We start from the raw sequence: 22957 nt of genomic DNA, 5'->3' as shown, positions 1-22957 counted from the left end.
TAAATCAATCCCTGACACCTTCATTACCACACACACAAAAATAACAAGAATAATAATTAGAGTGAAAAAAAGCAATTGAAGTAAAAAAGAACACTAGGTACCTTTGTCTGTTTGTTTGCTTCCCCTACTTTTCTACACATCGATCCATAAACTAGACAAAGTGGAGTTTGGTCCTTATGGCATTCCCAATCCCACTGTCACCCCTCATAAGCTACATTTTTATACAACTGTCTTCGAGATTCATGGGTTCTGGGTTGTAGTTTAATAGTTTCAGGTATCCACCACCAGCTACCCCAATTCTTTAGAACCTAAAAAAGGTTGTCTAAAGTGTGCGTAAGAGTGCCCACCAGAGTGATCTCTCGGCTCGTTTTGGAATCTCTCTGCCACTGAAGCTTATTTCATTTCCTTTCACATCCCCCTTTTGGTCAAGAAGATGTTCTCCATCCCACGATGCCGGGTCTACATTCCTCCCCGGGAGTCATATTCCACGTTGCCAGGGAGATTCACTTCCCTGGGTGTCTGATCCCACGTAGGGGGGAGGGCAGTGATTTCACCTTTCAAGTTGGCTTAGCCAGAGAGAGAGGGCCACATCTGAGCAACAAAGAGGCATTCAGGAGGAGACTCTTAGGCACAAATACAGGGAGGCCTAGCCTCTCCTTTGCAGCAACCGTCTTCCCAAGGGTAAAACTTATGGTAGAGGGCTCAACCCATCAAACCACCAGGCCCCTATGTCTGTGGTCATGTTAGCAACCATGGAGGTGGGGTAGGCGAATACCCCTGCATTCTCCACAGGCTCCTCAAGGGGGCACTACATCTTTTTTTTTTTTTTTTTCCTTGTTTGTCTTTTTTCTTTTTTTTTTTTTTTTTAACTTTCCCTTCTTTTTTCAAATCAACTGTATGAAAAAAAAAGTTAAAAAGAAAACAAACATACAATACAAGAACATTTCAAAGAGACCATAGCAAGGGAGTAAGAAAAAGACAACTAACCTAAGATAACTGCTTAACTTCCAACATGTTCCTACTTTACCCCAAGAAAGTTACATACTATAGCAACATTTCAGTGAACTTGTTCCTACTACATCCATCAGAAATTAACAGACCATAGTCATTTCTGGGCATCCCCAGAACGTTAAATAGCTTATCTGTTCTTCTTGGATTATTGTTCCCCCTTCCTTAATTGCTCTCTACTGCTAGTTCCCCTACATTCTACATTATAAACCATTTGTTTTACATTTTTCAAAGTTCACATTAGTGGTAGCATATAATATTTCTCTTTTTGTGCCTGGCTTATTTCGCTCAGCATTATGTCTTCAAGGTTCATCCATGTTGTCATATGTTTCACCAGATCGTTCCTTCTTACTGCCGCGTAGTATTCCATCGTGTGTATATACCACATTTTATTTATCCACTCATCTGTTGAAGGACATTTGGGTTGTTTCCATCTCTTGGCAATTGTGAATAATGCTGCTATGAACATTGGCGTGCAGATATCTGTTCGTGTCACTGCTTTCCGATCTTCCGGGTATATACCGAGAAGTGCAATCGCTGGATCGAATGGTAGCTCTATATCTAGTTTTCTAAGGAACCGCCAGACTGACTTCCAGAGTGGCTGAACCATTATACAGTCCCACCAACAATGAATAAGAGTTCCAATTTCTCCACATCCCCTCCAGCATTTGTAGTTTCCTGTTTGTTTAATGACAGCCATTCTAACCGGTGTTAGATGGTATCTCATTGTGGTCTTAATTTGCATCTCTCTAATAGCTAGTGAAGCTGAACATTTTTTCATGTGTTTCTTGGCCATTTGTATTTCCTCTTCAGAGAACTGTCTTTTCATATCTTTTGCCCATTTTATAATTGGGCTGTCTGTACTATTGTCATTGAGTTGTAGGATTTCTTTGTATATGCAAGATATCAGTCTTTTGTCAGATACATGGTTTCCAAAAATTTTTTCCCATTGAGTTGGCTGCCTCTTTACCTTTTTGAGAAATTCCTTTGAGGTGCAGAAACTTCTAAGCTTGAGGAGTTCCCATTTATCTATTTTCTCTTTTGTTGCTTGTGCTTTGGGTGTAAAGTCTAGGAAGTGGCCTCCTAATACAAGGTCTTGAAGATGTTTTCCTACATTATCTTCTAGGAGTTTTATGGTACTTTCTTTTATATTGAGATCTTTGGTCCATTTTGAGTTAATTTTTGTGTAGGGGGTGAGGTAGGGGTCCTCTTTCATTCTTTTGGATATGGATATCCAACTCTCCCAGCCCCATTTGTTGAAAAGACCATTATGGCTCAGTTCGGTGACTTTGGGGGCCTTATCAAAGATCAGTCGGCCATAGATCTGAGGGTCTATCTCTGAATTCTCAATTCGATTCCATTGATCTATATGTCTATCTTTGTGCCAGTACCATGCTGTTTTGGCAACTGTGGCTTTATAATAAGCTTCAAAGTCAGGGAGTGTAAGTCCTCCCACTTCGTTTTTCTTTTTTAGAGTGTCTTTAGCAATTCGAGGCATCTTCCCTTTCCAAATAAATTTGATAACTAGCTTTTCCAAGTCTGCAAAGTAGGTTGTTGGAATTTTGATTGGGATTGCATTGAATCTGTAGATGAGTTTGGGTAGAATTGACATCTTAATGACATTTAGCCTTCCTATCCATGAACATGGAATATTTTTCCATCTTTTAAGGTCCCCTTCTATTTCTTTTAGTAGAGTTATGTAGTTTTCTTTGTATAGGTCTTTTACATCTTTGGTTAAGTTTATTCCTAGGTACTTGATTTTTTAGTTGCTATTGAAAATGGTATCTTTTTCTTGAGTGTCTCTTCAGTTTGTTCATTTCTAGCATATAGAAACATTACTGACTTATGTGCATTAATCTTGTATCCCGCTACTTTGCTAAATTTGTTTATTAGCTCTAGTAGGTGTATCGTTGATTTCTCAGGGTTTTCTAGATATAAGATCATATCATCTGCAAACAATGACAGTTTTACTTCTTCTTTTCCAATTTGGATGCCTTTTATTTCTTTGTCTTGCCGGATTGCCCTGGCTAGCACTTCCAGCACAATGTTGAATAACAGTGGTGACAGCGGGCATCCTTGTCTTGTTCCTGATCTTAGAGGGAAGGCTTTCAGTCTCTCACCATTGAGTACTATGCTGGCTGTGGGTTTTTCATATATGCTCTTTATCATGTTGAGGAAGTTTCCTTCAATTCCTACCTTTTGAAGTGTTTTTATCAAAAAGGGATGTTGGATTTTGTCAAATGCTTTTTCAGCATCTATTGAGATGATCAATTGATTTTTCCCTTTCGAGTTTTTAATGTGTTGTAATACATTGATTGTTTTTCTTATGTTGAACCATCCTTGCATGCCTGGAATGAACCCCACTTGGTCATGGTGTATGATTTTTTTAATGTGTCTTTGGATTCGATTTGCAAGTATTTTGTTGAGGATTTTTGCATCTATATTCATTAGGGAGATTGGCCGGTAGTTTTCCTTTTTTGTAGCATCTTTGCCTGGTTTTGGTATTAGATTGATGTCAGCTTCATAAAATGAGTTAGGTAGTGTTCCATTTTTTTCAATGTTTTGAAAGAGTTTGAGTAAGATTGGTGTCAGTTCTTTCTGGAAAGTTTGGTAGAATTCCCCTGTGAAGCCATCTGGCCCTGGGCATTTATTTGTGGGAAGATTTTTGATGACTGATTGGATCTCTTTGCTTGTGATGGGTTGGTTGAGGTCTTCTATTTCTTCTCTGGTCAGTCTAGGTTGTTCATATGTTTCCAGGAAATTGTCCATTTCTTCTACATTATCCAGTTTGTTGCCATACAGTTGTTCATAATATCCTCTTATAATTTTTTTAATTTCTTCAGGATCTGCAGTTATGTCACCTTTTTCATTCATTATTTTGTTTATATGGGTCTTCTCTCTTTTTGATTTTGTCAGTCTAGCTAGGGGCTTGTCAATCTTGTTGATCTTCTCAAAGAACCAACTTTTGGTGATATTTATCCTTTCTATTGTTTTTTTGTTCTCTATGTCATTTATTTCTGCTTTAATCCTTGTTATTTCTTTTCTTGTACTTGGTTTAGGATTGGTTTGCTGTTCATTTTCTAGCTTCTTCAGTTGATCCATTAGTTCTTTGATTTTGGCTCTTTCTTCCTTTTTAATATATGCGTTTAGTGCTATAAATTTCCCCCTTAGCACTGCTTTTGCTGCATCCCATAGGTTTTGGTATGTTGTGTTCTCATTTTCATTCGTCTCTATATATTTAGCAATTTCTCTTGCTATTTCTTCTTTAACCCACTGATTGTTTAGGAGTGTGTTGTTTAACCTCCAGGTATTTGTGAATTTTCTAAGTCTCTGATGGTTATTGACTTCTAATTGTATTCCATTGTGGTCAGAGAATGTGCTTTGAATAATTTCAATCTTTTTAAATTTATTGAGGCTTGTTTTATGTTCCAGCATATGATCTATTCTGGAGAAAGTTCCGTGAGCACTAGAAAAGTATGTGTATCCTGTTGATTTGGGATGTATTGTCCTGTAGATGTCTGTTAAATCTAATTCATTTATCAGATTGTTTAGGTTTTCAATTTCCTTATTGGTCTTCTGTCTGGTTGATCTATCTATAGGAGAGAGTGATGTGTTGAAGTCTCCCACAATTATTGTGGAAACATCAATTGCTTCCTTTAGTTTTGCCAATGTTTCTCTCATGTATTTTGTGGCACCTTGATTGGGTGCATAGACATTTACGATTGTTATTTCTTCTTGCTGAATTGCCCCTTTTATTAGTATGTAGTGGCCTTCTTTGTCTCTCAAAACATCCCTGCATTTGAAGTCTATTTTATCTGAGATTAATATTGCTACACCTGCTTTCTTTTGGCTGTAGCTTGCATGAAATATTTTTTTCCATCCTTTCACTTTCAGTTTCTTTGTGTCCCTGTGTCTAAGATGAGTCTCTTGTATGCAACATATTGATGGTTCATTTTTTTTGATCCATTCTGCGAATCTATATCTTTTAATTGGGGAGTTTAATCCATTTACATTCAACGTTAAAACCGTGAAGGCATTTCTTGAATCGGCCATCTTATCCTTTGGATTATGTTTGCCATATTTTTCCCTCTCTCTATTAATGTCCTTTATTGTACCCATACCGAATCTCTTTAGTACTGAACCTTTCTCCAAGTCTCTCTGTCCTGTCTTTGTTTCTCTGTCTGTAGGGCTCCCTTTAGTATCTCCAGTAGGGCAGGTCTCTTGTTAGCAAATTCTCTCAGCATTTCTTTGTCTGTGAAAAATTTAAGCTCTCCCTCAAATTTGAAGGAGAGCTTTGCTGGATAAAGTATTCTTGGCTGGAAATTCCTCTCACTCAGAATTTTAAATATATCGTGCCACTGCCTTCTCGCCTCCATGGTGGCTGCTGAGTAGTCACTACTTAGTCTTATGCTGTTTCCTTTGTATGTGGTGAATTGCTTTTCTCTTGCTGCTTTCAGAACTTGCTCCTTCTCTTCTATGTTTGCCAGTGTGATCAGTATATGTCTCGGAGTGGGTTTTTTTGGATTTATTCTATTTGGAGTTCGCTGAGCATTTATGATTTGTGTATTTATGTTGTTTAGAAGATTTGGGAAGTTTTCCCCAACAATTTCTTTGAATACTCTTCCTAGACCTTTACCCTTTTCTTCCCCTTCTGGGACACCAATGAGTCTTATATTTGGACGTTTCATATTATCTATCATATCCCTGAGGTCCATTTCGAGTTTTTCAATTTTTTTCCCCATTCTTTCTTTTATGCTTTCATTTTCCATTCTGTCATCTTCCAGGTCACTGATTCGTTGTTCAACTTCCTCTAGTCTTGTACTATGAGTGTCCAGAATCTTTTTAATTTGGTCAACAGTTTCTTTAATTTCCATAAGATCATCCATTTTTTTATTTAGTCTTGCAATGTCTTCTTTATGCTCTTCTAGGGTCTTCTTGATTTCCTTCATATCCCGTACTAGGGTCTCATTGTTCATCTTTAGTTCTTTGAGTAGCTGCTCTAGGTGTGTCTCTTCTGGTCTTTTGATTTGGGTGCTTGGGCTTGGGTTATCCATATCGTCTGGTTTTTTCATATGCTTTATAATTTTCTGTTGTTTTTGGCCTCGTGGCATTTGCTGACCTTGATAGGGTTCTTTTAGGGTTTGTAGACCAGTTGAAGTCCTTATCTCTAATTTATCAGATCTACAGCTTCGTGGAGTACACTTTCTCTAACTAACCAGCAGGTGGCATCCACGAGCCACCTGTTCTCCACAAGCCAGATCTCCCCTGCTTAGCCTTTTTGGTGAGTGGGGGAGTGAGTCTTGTGGGGCCCAATTGGTGTCCCAAGCTTGCGTGTGTAGTTGGTGTTGCCTGCCCTGTATGTGGGGCGTGTTTCTGGGCAGTCGGGGAGGGGGGGTGGCCCTAACAATCAAATCTCCCTGATGATCCTAGAGTTTTAAAGCTACTGCAATAGTCTAATCCTTCAGTTCAGTCCTGCCACAGTTTGTCTCTGCCACTGACCCACAAGTCTTTGGTATTGGCGTATGGCTCCTGAGACTTGCAAGTGGGCCCCTCTTCCAGGCTGTGCACCCCAGGTCCTCTGTTGAGGGATGACTGTGCTCTGTCACAGGTGAGTGCCGTCCCCCCAGGGCAGTTCTGGGCTGCTGGGCTGTGTTGGGAGGCTCCCAGTCTGCTCAAATGATGGCTGAATGGGGCTCTGTTAATTCACACTGCTCCCCCTTCCCAGCTCTGGGACATTCAGCTGAGGTTGCAGGGAAGGCTAATGTCCACGCCCAGTTTTGTGGTGTGTGCCTGTTATTTGAAGCACTTCCGTCACACTGGGTTGTCTGGGGCAGCTCTGGGCTATGGGGCTGGCGATGGGCAGGAGTGTTTCCTGTCCACCAGGATGGTGGCTGTGAGCGGACACCCCCCTTTTCTTGGGAAGTTGTGTTGTTTAGTGAATTTTCTCAGCCACTGGATTATTGCCTTTTGTCTCAGAGCTCTCTTAGTTCTGCTCTTGACTTGAGGTGCCCAAATTTCAATTCTTTGAAGCTTTCTGTATTGAGCTTCTTAGAGTAATTGTTTTAGAAAAAGCAAAAAGGATTTAAAAAAAAAAAAAAAAAAAAAAAAACGGCCCTCCTCAGAGATCTAATGGGTTATTGAAATGCTAATAGACAAAGCAACCAGGGCCATTAAGGAAAAGTGCCCAGGGCAGAGAGATCAGCCTTGCTTCGGGATTTGCATATGCGCCTCAAGGCCTGATCTCCGCCCTTCCCCTTTCTGTGTTCACCAGAACTCCAAAAATCCTCTGCTTTTATTTTGCAGTTTTTCGTGTTGTTTTTTTTCTATGCCTGTCTCCTCTCTGCTGGGCTGGCTGCTCTCAGAGTCTCTGGTGTCTGTCCTCAGTCTATCTATGGTTGGAGTTTGAATCAGTAGAATGAGTTTCCGATAAGAGCAGCCACTGCAATTCTCCCTTCTCCTTACTGGAGCTGACAGCCCCTCCTCCCCCGGGACTGAGCCTGGCAGGGAGGGGCGCGGGTCCCCTGGCCGCAAAAACTTACAGATTTCGCTGATCTCAGCGGTTCCACGTTTTCATGAGTGTTGTATGAAGTATGCCCAAAGACAGATTGCTCTGTGATGTCCAGTCCACGCAGTTCCTGGCTTTTTACCTACTTTCCTGGAGGAGTAACTAAAACATACAGCTCACCAGTCTGCCATCTTGCCCCGCCCGCTTGCCAGCTCTTTTATTCACTTGGTTTCTGTGTTCCCCATTGTTTCCTGTATTGTAAACATTGCATCTGGAATCACTTTTCTTCTTGGTTAAATTATTTTACTTGGGATCTTTGGCACTAAATTCTTTTAGCTTTTGCTTTCGATTTGTCCTCACTCTTAATGATAGTATACTTGTGCATAGAATTCTAGGGGTGTGGTTATATTCTCTCATCACTTTTGAAGCTATTTCTCCCTTATCCTAATAACCACCCTGAAAAGTCCATTGCCATTGTCTTAGAGGATTATCTGTCTTCTGTTATCTCTCAGAGCATTTAAGAGATTTTCATTTTCAATGGTGTTCTACAGTTCCAGCACTGCGTGGACTTCTTTCTTCTTCTTTTTCTTTTTTTCTTTGCTTGGAAAATTGTCCAGTGTCTCTTCAGGCATTACTGAGCTCACTGGTGGCAGGAATGGTAACAGCAAGATGCACATGCATGAGTACAAGCCAACGTCAATGAAGGGAGAAACTGGTAATTACAGACTTCACAGAGCATGGGCACTTAGAAGTGTAAATAGTCTGTTCTAAAAGGATCACACTCTGGGGGTGATGGATGTACTCAGGATCTCACACATGCCATGAAGCCCCCCTTTCCACCTGAGGTTGGAGGGCTGGCATGTGGGGCCCTTTGTTTCCTGCTCTTGTTGCTGTCTATTCAGTCAGCAATTTAGAAATAGGCCATCGCCATTTCCCTTGGGGTGGGATAGAAACCTAGGGCTTCAGAGCTCATTTAGTAAGAAGAATGCAGGGACGTGGAATATGACTCCAGGGGAGGAATGTAGACCTGGCATCGTGGGACGGAGAACATCTTCTTGACCAAAAGTGGATGTGAAAGGAAATGAAATAAGCTTCAGTGGCAGAGAGATTCCAAAAGGAGCCGAGAGGTCACTCTGGTGGGCACTCTTATGCACAATTTAGACAACCCTTTTTAGGTTCTAAAGAATTGGGGTAGTTGGTGGTGGATACCTGAAACTATCAAACTACAACCCAGAACCCATGAATCTCGAAGACAATTGTATAAAAATGTAGCTTATGAGGGGTGACAATGGGATTGGGAAAGCCATAAGGACCACACTCCCCTTTGTCTACTTTATGGATGGATGAGTAGAAAAAGAGGGGAAGGAAACAAACAAACAGACAAAGGTACCCAGTGTTCTTTTTTACTTCAATTGCTCTTTTTCACTTGAATTATTATTCTTGTTATTTTTGTGTGTGTGCTAATGAAGGTGTCAGGGATTGATTTAGGTGATGAATGTACAACTATGTAATGGTACTGTGAACAATCAAATGTATGATTTGTTTTGTGTGACTGCGTGGTATGTGAATATATCTCAATAAAATGAAGATTAAAAAAAAAAAAAAAAAGAAGAATGCGGGGGAAGCAGGCCAGGAGACATGCTCAAGAGGATTCATTAATGTCCTGTTTCCTGGGCCATTATTTCCAGGGGAGAGCTTTTCAGTTGAGATGATAAGTCCCTCTGAACATAGGGGCAGAAGAGAAAGAGAGGGATGAGGTCAGGAGATGAGGAGACAGCACTGCCTCCCTCAGGACAGGGCTGTGGTTCACGGATGTTTCCTGTTGCAGTGAGGATGGGCACTGCAGGTCCCTATTGGGCAGATCTTCCAATATCTACTTCCCTGGAATTCTGCTGCTTTCATCTTCCCTCCAAGACCTCAGCAGAATTAACTGAAAGACTGAGCACCTGGATTCAAGAACTTACTCTGATAACTGTCAGGGTTACATGGGTTCCCTCCCACAGAAATCGAAGGAGAGAAGCAGTTGCTCCTATTTCTTCACAGGTGTAAGAAAAGGAAAGTCATCTTTTTGCTACATAAGAAGCTGCTGAATGACTGTCTTAGTCTTCTGTCCTTCTGCACTGCCATCTCCAGAGAAGACTTGCAGAGACATAGGAGTAGAAGGGGCCGTGACACCTGATCTCTGTCAGACCCCTTAGACACTTTAACTGGAAACTGCTGAAAAAGGCACACCCTCCTGCCGCATTTCTACTGGTTCATCCTCAACCTCCAACAACCCATAGGATTGCCTGGGTGGTCTGGCAGCTGGAGACTTCTCACCACCTTTGGTAAGGACACAGTCTCCTTTCCAGGGAAAAGCCTCTAGTAAAGTACGAGTTTAGAAATAGAGTCTAAACCAGACCACAAGAATCTGCTTGACCAGACCCCAATCTGTCTGCTTGACTCCATAGTGTTTCGGGCTCCATATCCCAACCCACCTGTTCTTTCGGTATTCTGAACAGGAAGAAAGAACCAATTTGTATTGATAAAGAGCCTGTACTTTATTTAGCCCAGGTGTGGGTGCCTGGTGGAAGTCTCAGTAACTGCTACTAGACCCTGTGGGATTTTGGCCTCTGATAAGGCATTTTTGCTTCTAGCTCATGATGAATGTCCCAAGGCAGAAGATATACCCATCGTGTGCTCTAATCCTTTTATCATTAAAGTCCTGTGGCCCCAGAATAGTTCAGGTGAAACCAATGAAGTGCAAAATATATAAGCCACAATATGGGTAGATGATTTACAGAAAGATGTTTCACTTCCAAATACTTTAACCATATATTCAGAGTTATCATTATCTATCCAGTTCAGGTGAAGCATGATGCACACTCCTGTCTATCTCAGGCTCTCTCTCTGCTGACTTCTCTATAGGTTTCGGTATCTCACATCAACACCAGCTTTCCAGAAAGGAGGCACTTCCTTACTATCTATCTCTGTGCCCTCCCATCCAGAGTGGATACTTTGGCCCAGCAGATGCGAGAGAGAGGCAGGAGAGGGTGGTACGATCACTAGTCTGATTACAACATAAAATACATACCCTTTTGTTGCCCACCCCTTTCCCCATTTCTCCCAAACACAAATACCCTCAACTTCCTGGGCAGAGCCACGTCTGTTATCATATACCTGAGTATTCCGTGTCCAAATCTCATCATTACCTGTTGAACAGCACTTACATTTGCACTGATCCTAAATATTTAGCTCTCAAAGCAACACCATCAAAAATACACCATCCCCTAGCCTTAAACAGTTCAGTCTCCCTTCTTTCTTAGGCTCATAGAGAATATGGGGCTGGCCAAGAGGTGTAACTGCATGGATACCCTTTAGCTCTTCTAATGAGATTTTGTCCAGCCTTGAATGCTGTAAGCTAATGTGGATATAAGTCAAATAGGAAAAGAAGTGGATGTGCTTTATTGAAATGAAATGTCTGTATCTGTTCTGGAATTTCATATTTCAAACAGGTCCATGTAGAAAACTAACTGGATATTTAAATCATTTGCCAAAAATTACACTTAAAACACATGTACAAGAATAATCAAGGGTACGGGTTCAGATTATTGTTTACTATTAAGAGAGAGGAGATTTAATCTAACTGCGAAGATGCATGTTCAAGGGTAATGCCCTGAATAATATTTTTATTAGTAATCTCTAAATATTTAGTTATTGCTGTGATCCCTGTTCCTCATTTAGATAATTATTTTATCAAGATACAATAAAGTGTCAGATATTCAGAAATTTGAAAGTGAAGTCAGTTATCATTGGGAAAGGTCTCACCTCATTGGATTTATATTGACTATCTGTCAGAGACCTCTGATGTTACAAAAGTAGGGGCACATCTAAGCAAAAATTCACTGAGAATCTATCTAGTTCTAGGTGACTAAAGAAACCACACAGAATGGAGCCCTGGAACTCCACCTTGGGAAGCGCCTTCATCTTGATGGGGATTCTGAATGACAGTGGGTCCCCTGAGCTGCTCTGCTCCACAATCGCTGTCCTGTACATGTTGGCCCTGACCAGCAATGGCCTTCTGCTCCTGGTCATCACAGTGGATGCCTGGCTCCACGTGCCCATGTACCTCCTGCTTGGGCAGCTCTCGCTCATGGACCTCCTCTTCACATCTGTCGTCACTCCCAAAGCCCTTGTGGATTTTCTGAGCAGACAAAACACCATCTCGTTTGGAGGCTGTGCCCTTCAGATGTTCCTGGCCCTGATGCTGGGTGGTGCAGAGGACCTCCTCCTGGCTTTCATGGCCTATGACAGGTACGTGGCCATTTGCCATCCTCTGAACTACATGGTCCTCATGAGGCCTAGGGTCTGCTGGTCCATGGTGGCCACATCCTGGATCCTGGCCTCCCTGAGTGCTCTGGTATATACCATGTATACTATGCACTATCCCTTCTGCAATGCCCGGAAGATCAGGCACCTGCTCTGTGAGATCCCACCCTTGCTCAAGTTGGCCTGTGCAGATACTTCCAGATATGAACTCATGGTGTATGTGATGGGTGTGACCTTCCTGATACCTCCTCTTGTTGCTATCCTTGCCTCCTACACATTGATCCTCTTTGCTGTGCTCCACGTGCCCTCAACGGAGGGAAGGAAGAAAGCCCTGGTCACGTGCTCTTCCCATGTGATGGTGGTCGGGATGTTCTATGGAGCTGCCACATTCATGTATGTCTTGCCCAGTTCCTTTCACAGTCCCAAACAGGACAACATCATCTCTGTTTTCTACACAATTGTCACCCCAGCCCTGAACCCCCTCATCTACAGCCTGAGGAACAGGGATGTCATGGGGGGCATGAGGAAGGTCCTGGGAAAATACATGTGATGACCCACTCCACCCACTGAGACAGGACCACGGCTTCCCTTGAAAAGTCAGAGCATTTCTGCTATGAATCAAATACTCATAGTAAAACCACCACAATGCAGATTACATCTTTTGGTAGAAAAATAAAAAAATTATAAAGGTAACCAAACTCGTCCAAAGCTTTTTGAAGTCTCTCCATGAGGAAACTTAACTGATGCTACAGGCTATCACCAACTTGCGACTTGAGCCCTGACCTTGGGATTCCTTATTGGACCAGTGCAAAAACCAGAGAAAAGAAAGTTTCACATGATGGCCTAAGCAAAGCCCAAATATTAATAGGGATACTGAGATTTCAGCATATCTTAGTTCAACAGATCTCATTAAAAAATCATATTGGCAGCATGTTTTAATGCCCCAGCTAGTAGAAGTTTGTGTGTATTTGCATTAAGGGTTCATTTTTCTTCCTCTTTCTATAAATCTTCCATTCAGAAAAATGGTTCCACTTAGCTATCACAACAGGTATTGTAATTTGTTTGTTTTTTATATGGGGATATTTTTAGCCTTCCTAAAATTCCAACATTGCTAATATGAATAAAGTAGAAAGTGAAGGCAACTGATAAACAAAGTCCATGGTAAATAGCTGTGAAGAAACAACTAAGAAATAAACAAAGCAAAACAGTGCATTCCATTTCCCAGGGATGTCCTGAAACATCAGAATTGCAAAACAGTTCGTATGTTTGGTGTGTGTGCGTGTGACTCTATGTTTGTGCATATTTGTGTTTGTGCAGAAAGAAGGGGATGATCACCTATAACTAATTTTCTAGCTAGCTTAAATGTAGTGCACTATTGTTAGTCTGTTTATAAGTCTGGGAAATATAGTAGAAATGCTGTGAATAAAAGCTGTGAATTGAGTTATTTGAAAACAGTTTTATTCACACACCATATGATCCATCCAAAATATACAATCAATGGCTCTCAGTATAATCACAGAGTTGTGCATTCATCATCACAATCAATTTTGAACATTTTCATTGTCCAAAAAGAAAAATGCTGTACCCCTTATACTCACCTACTATTGACATTTAGCATTGGTATGGTATCTTTGCTACAACTGATGAAAGATTAGTAAAATATTACTGTTAACTTTAGCTCATAGTTTGCATTAGGTGTATTTTTCACATATTTCTTTACAATTAACACCTTGTAATAATGACATACGTTTGTTCTAGTTCATGGAAGAACATTCTTATATTTGCACTATTAACCACATTCATTGCCCATAACCGGGTTCACTATGTTATACAGTCCTATGTTTCATCCTCTAGCTTTTCTTCTAGTGACATACACAACCCTAAACTTCCCCTTTCAACTACAGTCACATACACAATTCAGGGCTGTTAATTACACTAATGATAATGTTCTACCATCCCCTCTATCTATTTCCAAACATTTACAATCAACTTTATTAAAAATTCTGCACAAATTAAGCATCAGCTCCCCATTTTCTACCCTCATTCTATCTCCTGGTAACATATGCTCTTGATTTTAACACCCAGAGTTTGCTAATTATAACCAGTTCATATCGGTGAGACCATAAAATATTTGTCCTTTTGTGTCTGGCTTATTTCACTCAACATAATGTCCTCAAGGTTCATCCATGTTGTCACATGCATCAGGACTTCATTTCTTCTTACAGCTGAATAATATTCCATTGTATGTATATACCATATTTTGTTTATCCATTCATCGGTTGATGGACACTTGGGTAGTTTCCATCTTCTGGCAATTGTGAATTATGCCACCATGAACATTGGTGTGCATAACTCTGCTTGAGTCCCCGCTTTCGTGTCTTCTGATTATTTACCCAGCAGCAAGATATTGCTGGATCATATGGAAATTCTATACTTAGATTCCTGAGGAACTGCCAAACTGTCTTCCACAGCGGCCACACCATTTTATATTCCCACCAGCAGTGAATGAGTGTTCCTCTTTCTCCACATCCTCTCCAGCACTTGTAGTTTTCTGTCTTTTGGATAATGGCCATTCTAGCAGGTGTGAGATGGTATCTAATTGTGGTTTTGATTTGCATTTCCCTAATAGCTAGTAATATTGAGCATCTTTTCATGCGCTTTTTAGCCATTTGTGTTTCCTCTTTGGAAAAATGTCTATTGAAGTCTTTTGCCCATTTTTAAATTGGGTTGTTTGTCTTTTTATTGTTGAGTTATAGGCTTTCTTTGTATAGTCTGGATATTAAACCCTTATTGGATATGTAGTTTCCAAATATTTTCTCCTACAGGGCAGTGTTGAAACAATGGCTGTGAAGTTCCCTGTTCCAGGCAGGCTAAATCACAATTCAAAACTGGAACCCACTAGTCCAAACTCACCAATCAGAAGACAGGCTCAGCACTAGACCGTGTGTCCCCCACTTTTCCTGGGGAGGCAGGCCTTCAGGCCCCTCCCATCCATGGCAGCCAGCCACGGACCATACCTGAGGCAAACCTCAAAGGTGGGTGCTGGGCACTGGCTACTGCCACAAAGGTGTTTCACTCAAAGATTTTGCTGCAGCTTCTCAGTCTCCCTATCCTGCTCTTTCCTGGATGGTGTACAGTGCTGCCCTGGCTTCCAGAGTCCCAGAACCATGGATTCAGACAGTTCTGCTTGTCCACTAGCTGTTTTTGTGTTTTTGTAGGAGGAGAGTGTCCTGTAGCTAGTTTCAAAAATAACGTGGTTGATCTGAGTGGCACTATTTTTTGGAGATATTGCTGTTTGTGGAAATTAACTAACATTTTCTTTTTTTTTTTTTTCAACAATAAAATAGTTCTGCTTCAAATATAACACTAAAAGAAGTTCTTGTTAAAAAAAAATGAATAAAAATTGAGTACTAGACCATAGGCAAAAACCACCTAAAATCTAAGCCCAAAGATAATTCCTACATATATTTAGATGGATTTCCTTCCATTTTTGTGCAGACATGCATTTTACTGAGTTGTTATGTATATTTAGAATAGGTTTTTTTCACCCATTAATATATAGTGAATTCTTTTCCTATACTATGTGACGACACTATAAAGCAGTAGCAAAGGACCTGGGGCCAGTTGTCAGAGGACAAAGGTTTGAATTCAATCTGTCCCTACTTACTTGTATAATTTTGGATGTGTTACTTAACCTTTGTTACTTAACCTTTCTATACCTAAGTATGCGCATCTGTAAACCATGAATTGGCAGCAATGATAAGAACAACTTCATAGTGTTATAGTGAGGATTAATAGCTTAGTAAATACATATATAAGACATTTAGAACAGCATCTAGCATATAATGAGTACTTAATAAATTTTAATACTTATATGAATAAATAGTCCTTGAAAACATGCTTTTAAGTAGTGACATAATATTAGATTATGTGGGTGCTTTATAATATATTTAGCTATTTCAACACAGTCATAAATTTAATTGTGTGTGTGTGTGAAATCAGCAATATCAATCTCTTGGGGTTGTGACAGATTTTTTCCCTTAGAATAAATTCCTGTGAGTAGAATTACTAAAAGCAAGGTCAAAGATTTATTTTATGATCTTAATATAAAAAGACAAGCTGATTTTTTATAATGTTAAACCACCTGTATTCTTACCATCAATATATAAGTGTACCTATCCCACCATATATTTTCCTGTAAATTTTACATACAAATATTTACAAATTTATTAGGTTAAACTTTAATTATTGTTTTAATTTGCATAAAGTGTTTATATTTTTCTTATTGAATTGGAGATTTTTTATGATTAAGGACATAGATATTTTCTTATATTTGTGGTAAAAATTTTTTCCCAGATTGTTAGTTGACTTTTTAATATTCCCATGGTAGGGATTTTTTAGACAGAGAAGTATTAAAAATATTTGTGGAGTGAAATCTATCCATCACTTAGTTTGTGTTTTCTTCCAGTAATTTTACTGTTAGGATGTAATTTTCCTTTCTCTTTTTAGGTAACAAGTTATGTATTTCATTTTTTCTTAATCGTTTTATAATCTAATTTTTAAAATAAATTTCTAATATATCTTCACATATGATATACGAAGAGACTTTAACTTTTTTCCAAAGTTACCAACTTTACTATTTTTAAATAATCCTTCCACTTTATTTTTCATACATTATGTTTTCAGAAGCATATTATATATCTAGATAGATCCATCTCTTGGCTATGTTTTCAGTTCTAGCTTTTTTTCCCTCGTTATTCTTTGTGAAGACATTTGATTCTATCATCCATATCTTAAAATCCCACTGGTAATTTGATTGTGATTATATTCAAGTAAGTTTATTTGTAATTTGGACATTTTTACATGAGTCAGCTTTGCATTCCAGAACAAGATGTACTACCATACTTCCCTAACCCAAACTCATTCCTTTTTAAAAAATGTCTAATTCACATTTTCAGTCTCAGCTGATGACCCTGCCCCATCCTTCACTTAGAGCAGAAGTGGTCGGATGGGTAGCACATATCTTCCTCTCTTCAAATCTCCCACCCACCTGCTCCTGCACACACACTTCCTGTTTCCCCCATTACAGCTGTCTGTCAAAGACTAACCCCTCCAGTAGTACTATGAACCCCAATCTCACTCTCCTACCAAAGATTTCACTCCTGTAGAATCCCTTTCACCTGAAACCCTTTTCTTCCTCCCCACTGAGCCAATAGCATAAGGAAACAAAAATGTTTTGATAATCTGCATCACAAAGCAGCCTTCCTATGACTCCATATCAACTTTCAGTTACTGTCCCAGTTTTTCTGTTTCCCTTCAGAGAAAAATAATTACAAAAGGAGTGGCTGTGCTCACTTTCTCCTCTGCTGATCTTTTATTCACATCTTAACATGCTCCAGATCAGGCTCTGCTCTCTTTTCATGGACCTGTTCATTGTCAAAGTCAGCATTGAGATGTCAAATTAACACGGTTAGTCCTATATCCTCTTCCTTTCAGCAGCATTGACAGTCGACCACACCCTTCCTCTTGAAACTTATTTTTCTCTTGTTTCCAGACAACACACTCTCCCAGTTTTTCTCCTCTGTGCTCTCTTCACCTTACCGGATCCCCTTCCTCTACCTCACTTCTAAGTCTGAAAATTCCCCATGGCACTAATATGGACTTCCTTTTCTTCTCAGTCAACAATCTCTTCTTGGGTAACTTCATCAAGTTGCATGGGATTAAATACCATCTACCTGCTTTTGACTCCTAAATACCTGGCTATTTGCATAAACCCCAGGCTCTTATATCTAATTGTCTACTTGCCATGTCTAATAAGAATTTCAGACTTAATCCAAAACAGAATTATTGACTCATCCCCCTGCTACTGTGTTCTCTCATTCTTTTCCATCTAGATTGATAATATCACTGTCCACATAACTGATCAAACAAATACTAAAATATAAATGTTGTTTTCTCTATTTGCCTTACTGGTTCAACTCCATCTATACAACACATTCCAAATATGTGCACCTCTCTTGGTCTCCTCTACAGCTATCTTAGTCCAAGCCACCATTATTTGTTGCCTGCTGTCCTGCAATAGCTTCATAACAGGTCTTTCTCTTTCCATGCTTACCCCACTATAATCTGTTTTGCGGGACACTGTTATCGAGTTCCAACTTGGCGGGCCTGGGCCAGGGGAACTGATCAGCCCCTAGGAAAGGTAGTGGGGCACGGGTGGTTGCGCCCTCCACGGCCCCCCGGGCCTGAGAAAGTGGAGCCGAATGCAGGCCCCATTTCCTCACCCCAAAGTAAAAACCATTGGGGAGGGCTTGCCGGAGAAAACCGCCCCCTTTACCTTGCCCACCCACTCCCCGTTACCGGAGCAACTCCCGCCCCTTTTCAATCAACCTCCGCGCCCTCTCAGAACCAATCCAAGCCTTTAACCCTTACAGCTACCCCGCCCTCTAAACCGCCCGATATAAACTTGTACTCTCCCCTGATAAAGCTCTCTCTTGGTTTTCATCATCCTAAAAGAAACGTGTCCCGCCTGTTCCTTTCTCGCCGCCCTCCATACTTGCACGCCTCCCGCCGGGGACCTGGCCAAGTCCCCCGCCTCGCCCTCGCCTCCGGGAAAGAGCCCCCGCCGCCGGTACCCTCGGAGCAATCCTGGGAGCCTAGGATTTAGCAACCGGCCGCCACCCTCCCCCAGACGAATCAACTGCGACCGCACTGTTTTACCCCAGCTCTGATCTGACATCAGATCAAGTCACTTTTTGACAAGGCTGTGCATGATCTGGCCCCTGCCTGCTTTACAGTTCACATCTGAAACTGTGCTTCCTCACCCTCACTCTAACCTGATCCCACTGACCTCTTTGTCCAAAACTGTTCCTGCTTTAGGGCCAATTAGTAGCTCTGCTTTATGACTGTGATGCTCTTCTATCAAATCTGCTTAACTTGCTAATTTTCATCATTTAGGTGTCACCTTAAATGTTAACTTAAAGAAGTTACCATTCTAAGTAACATACACCCAAGTCAAAAGGCATTATGACAACCTTGCTTTATTATCTTCGTTGTGCTTTTCATTATGTGGAACTTGCTTATTTATACCTTAGTTTACTTGCTTATTCTCTGCTTCTACCCTCCAGAATGAAAGCTCGATGAGAGCATAGACTATGTCTAACTTGTTTATTGCTGTTTCCTCCAGCAGCTGGAATGATGCTTGGCATACAGTAGGCATTTGATATATTTTGATTAATAAATTAATGAATGAACAGTATGTCTCAACTTTATATTCCTACATGAAGTTTAATAGTTTGATTCATAAAGATCTAGGCTGTCCAATAGAATTTTCTGTGAAGATGGAAATGTGGCTATTGAGCACTTAAAACATGCCTAGTAAAACTGGGGAGCTGAAAAGTTTATTTTATTAATTTAAATAGCCACACATATGAAATTTACTTAAGATTCTTTTTATGAAGAATGGATTTCAGAACGAAGAAAAGGTTGTGGGGAATATAGATATCACTATCTTCCAATGCTGTAAATTATAGAAGAAGGAGCTACGGCACACGTATACTGTACACACATGCCATAGTACTTTATACATGTATACACATACATAAAATAAACCATAAACACTCCATTGTCAGGTTTTTTTCTTGACTTATTTTGGCTTTTATCATTTCTGCTACTGCTTTCCTCATATGCCTGATGATGTGGGGGAGTTGCTACAAGTTTTATAAAAGTATGGAACAGATGGTATGAATTTTTTTTTGCCATTGTGTAAGTAGGTTTATTTTCTCCCAAAAGGCTACTCCTCTGAGAATTCCAAATTGTAGTGTGTGTCAGAAGAGCTAGGAAAGGAATATATGTGTTAATTGCCCTGTTTTAAACCAGAAGCCCTTTCAATTATAAATTACCCAATGTTGAAATTTTTATTTGAACTATTTTATAGATTAGAATATTTCCAGACATAGTTTCTTAAAAGATGATTATATAACGATATTTTTTTTGGACATGGATTTTCTATGGATTTCTTACTACTGCTTTCACACATGAATGATTACTTAGGTATAAAAATATGTGGGCTCTTTTCTTTTGTAGTGTCTGAAATAAGTCTGATAATTTGCTTTTAGTGTGCTGACTTTCAATGATGCTGGGAGTAGAAATGAAGCAGCAAAATAGTCTTTTCATGGGAATTAAACTATACTGACTTTTGTTTTCCTCACTACTTACGTAGTGGCCATTGCCTGTTCAAGATGACTAAGTATGTACATTTACATACCCTCACTCCCCAGATCCAGATTGTGTAAGCGAAGCATGAAGTGCCAATATAAATCCATGGTAGAGGTAGAGAATAAAAATGGTGCCAACTTATGTATTTCAATTTTAAGGGCCTTTGGAGGATATAAAGTAGCTGCAACCTGATTAAGGACAAAACCCAATAATATTGACAGAAAAAATCACTTCCAAGTTAAGAGATTAAAGGACACAAATGTGGAAAATGTTTTGATTAGCACATCAGCCTTTCTTAAAAGAGAAAAATGAAACACAATTAATGTTAGGAATAAGGAAAAATATGCTTAACTTGTATATCACAAGCCAAAGCAAACATTGTATTAAATAGGGAAACACTAAAGACCTTTTTCATCAAAATAGAAAAGAGAAGAATGCCTGTTATCAGTACTATTATTCAATATTACCCTAGGGGTCTAAGGCAATTTCAAAGATAAAATCAAGAAATACATTTTGTGGGCATAACCATTTGAAAAGAAGTCCCGTTTTTTAAAGGAATACAATTATTTAGCTAGAAAATCCAATATAGTTGCCCGAAAATCACTAGCATCAATCACTCAGTAGGGGAGTTCAGTAAAATGGATGCATATGAGATACATGTACTAGATGTTGATCTTCCTGGGGGTTACAAATGTTTCTCTATTGTTGTATCTAGCCCTGGTACAGTATCTGTCACATAATACAAAATTCAATAAATATTTAGAATGCACAAATTAATAAATGAAAAAAAGATGGTTTGCCTATTGACTAGCAATGATGCATTTTAAGAATGTAATACTTTTGACTTAAAAAAAGACCAAATTTAAAATAGAAAAAGATGTAAAAGGAAAACCGAGGAATACATATAGTGCAATCTCTACAAAAACAATGTGAAAAAGTATGTGAATGGCAGTGTGAGTGCAGTCATGCAAAACTTTTTTTTTTTTGAGGGACAAATGAAGATTATTTTAATTTTTTAAGTGTCTATTTTTACTCCCTCCCTTTTTTAAACAATCAAGAGTTTGCTAAACCATTAGAGAAAAGTTATATTAGCAAAAAAAAGAATAACAGACTTGGCACTGCCATAGATGTCGAATAAAAACAGTATCCCAAGTGTAAATCATCCAACTTCAATGCAATGGAGTCAGAAGAAACTAAAGAATAAGTGTTTTGATTGGAAATTAAAAGTTGATATATTTTCATAAGTTTTCATACCATGTCCTCAATCGCCACTGACCTTTTCATCAGGTGGTAAAAATAATCAATGTCCTAAGAAAATCACCCCAAGTTTTCAACATTATGTAGCAGGTTGAAATAACATTGAACTTTCTGTTTACTGATTACATATTTCAACTTGTGTGTCTAACCCAATGTATTTTCTGTATTAAAATACTTCTAATCATGTACCTTAGAATTGATATTTTCATTAAGTTGTCACAAAATGCATTATCTCAAGAATAGAAATAGTTTTCATTTTTCATTTAATGATACAACTTGCAAATATTGACTTTATATATTTACATATATGACTTTACATATAACTTTTTCTTTCACATGTACAAGTCAAAAGATTGTTGAACTCAGAGGAACTGCTGTTATCACTACATGAAGTATACTATATTAGTATTTCAAAAGTTTATTTCAACCCATTTCTTCTTTTATACTCTAAAACATCTTCGTTATGTAGGTTGATGAGGTAGCCCCACAAAAAGATGGTGGTGCCTAAGGTCAGTCCAAATTTCAACCAGTCAGGATTGTTATGCAGAGGCTCCCGAATGTAGAACTTTGACTGTGCAGAAGGACCGCTAGGATACCGGGCCAGGACAAGCAGCTTGGAAAAGGGAAGCAGCAACACAGACAGTGCCATCTTGCCTGACCGGGTTCCACCTCGCATTCTGCTTCCCAACAGTCATGCATCTATTCATGAAGAAAGAGAGGATATGCCTTATTACTAGAAGGGCAGATTTAGTATTTTATTTTAAAGATGTTAATTAATTTTATAATCATCTATAAATTCAATGTAATCACCATCAAAATTTCAATGGAGTTTTAAAAAATGGATTTTGACAAGCTCAGGAGTAGAATGGATATAAATAATCATCAAAATCATGACTAGAAGAAAAATGAAAGAGCATATGTTTTACCAGCTAAAGCTACAATAATTAAAATACAGCAAAACGAGGAGGAGCTAAGATGGTGACATAGAGAGGAGTGGAAGCTAGTTAGTACCCCTGAAACAACTAACAAAAAAATAGGAACAACTAGTAAACAATCTGGAATAACTGAGGGGGACAAACGTGACTGTCCACTCATCATAAACTAACCTGAATTGGGAGGAATGCTGGAGATTGCAGCATAAAATCTGTAAGTAAAAACTGCAGATGCAAGCCAGGACACCCCTCCCCCACAGCCTGAGCTACAAAACCTCATGGTGCTAGAGAGATGCTCTCCCAGCAAGCAAATATAGCTCAATTGAGCTCCAACTGGGGTTTTAATTAGTGAGTGTGAACTGCTCACTATGAGCTGTGAATTCCCGACAAGCAGACAGAGGCTTTGGGTGATGACTGACCTTGGAGAGCCAGAGAATTGCTGAGGACTAGCCCTGAAGGGAACTTTCTGTCCCTGTTTTGGCTCAGTGAAGAAAGCCTCAGCCATTTTCAGTCCCCAACACTCTGACCCAGACAAGAGTGGAGATAGCACAGGCAGAGAGAGACCATTGAATTGCTAATGACCTCTCCCTAGGGTGGTTATCTTCTCTAAGAGAAAAGGGGTGTGGCCCAGCTCTACTAACTGCCTTCCATTCAGAACCAGACCCCAGAGCCTGGGGGAAAACAGCCACACCTCCTTACACCAGTATGGAATTACAGGCTGACAGGTGCC

At 39.6% G+C, this 22957-nt stretch overlaps 2 protein-coding genes across 2 annotated transcripts; one reads left to right on the top strand and one right to left on the bottom strand.

Moving 5' to 3' along the window:
* Positions 1-11441: 11441 nt before the first annotated feature.
* On the top strand, positions 11442-18964 carry LOC119536999 (olfactory receptor 2AG1-like). Its single transcript, XM_037839637.1, has 2 exons — positions 11442-12367; positions 18916-18964. The coding sequence occupies exons 1-2, from the start codon at positions 11442-11444 to the stop codon at positions 18962-18964; spliced, it is 975 nt and encodes a 324-aa protein (XP_037695565.1).
* A 2749-nt stretch (positions 18965-21713) lies between these two features.
* Positions 21714-21944, bottom strand: LOC119538796 (NADH dehydrogenase [ubiquinone] 1 subunit C1, mitochondrial-like). The gene has a single exon (XM_037841969.1). It carries the CDS (start codon positions 21942-21944, stop codon positions 21714-21716), a length of 231 nt encoding a protein of 76 aa, XP_037697897.1.
* Between the last annotated feature and the right edge of the window lie 1013 nt (positions 21945-22957).

Source organism: Choloepus didactylus, chromosome 6, assembly GCF_015220235.1.
Source record: "Choloepus didactylus isolate mChoDid1 chromosome 6, mChoDid1.pri, whole genome shotgun sequence".
In the NCBI taxonomy this organism is placed as follows: Eukaryota; Metazoa; Chordata; class Mammalia; order Pilosa; family Megalonychidae; genus Choloepus; species Choloepus didactylus.
The sequence above is the reverse complement of the archived record's forward strand: the minus strand, read 5'-3'. Positions and strand labels throughout refer to the sequence as shown.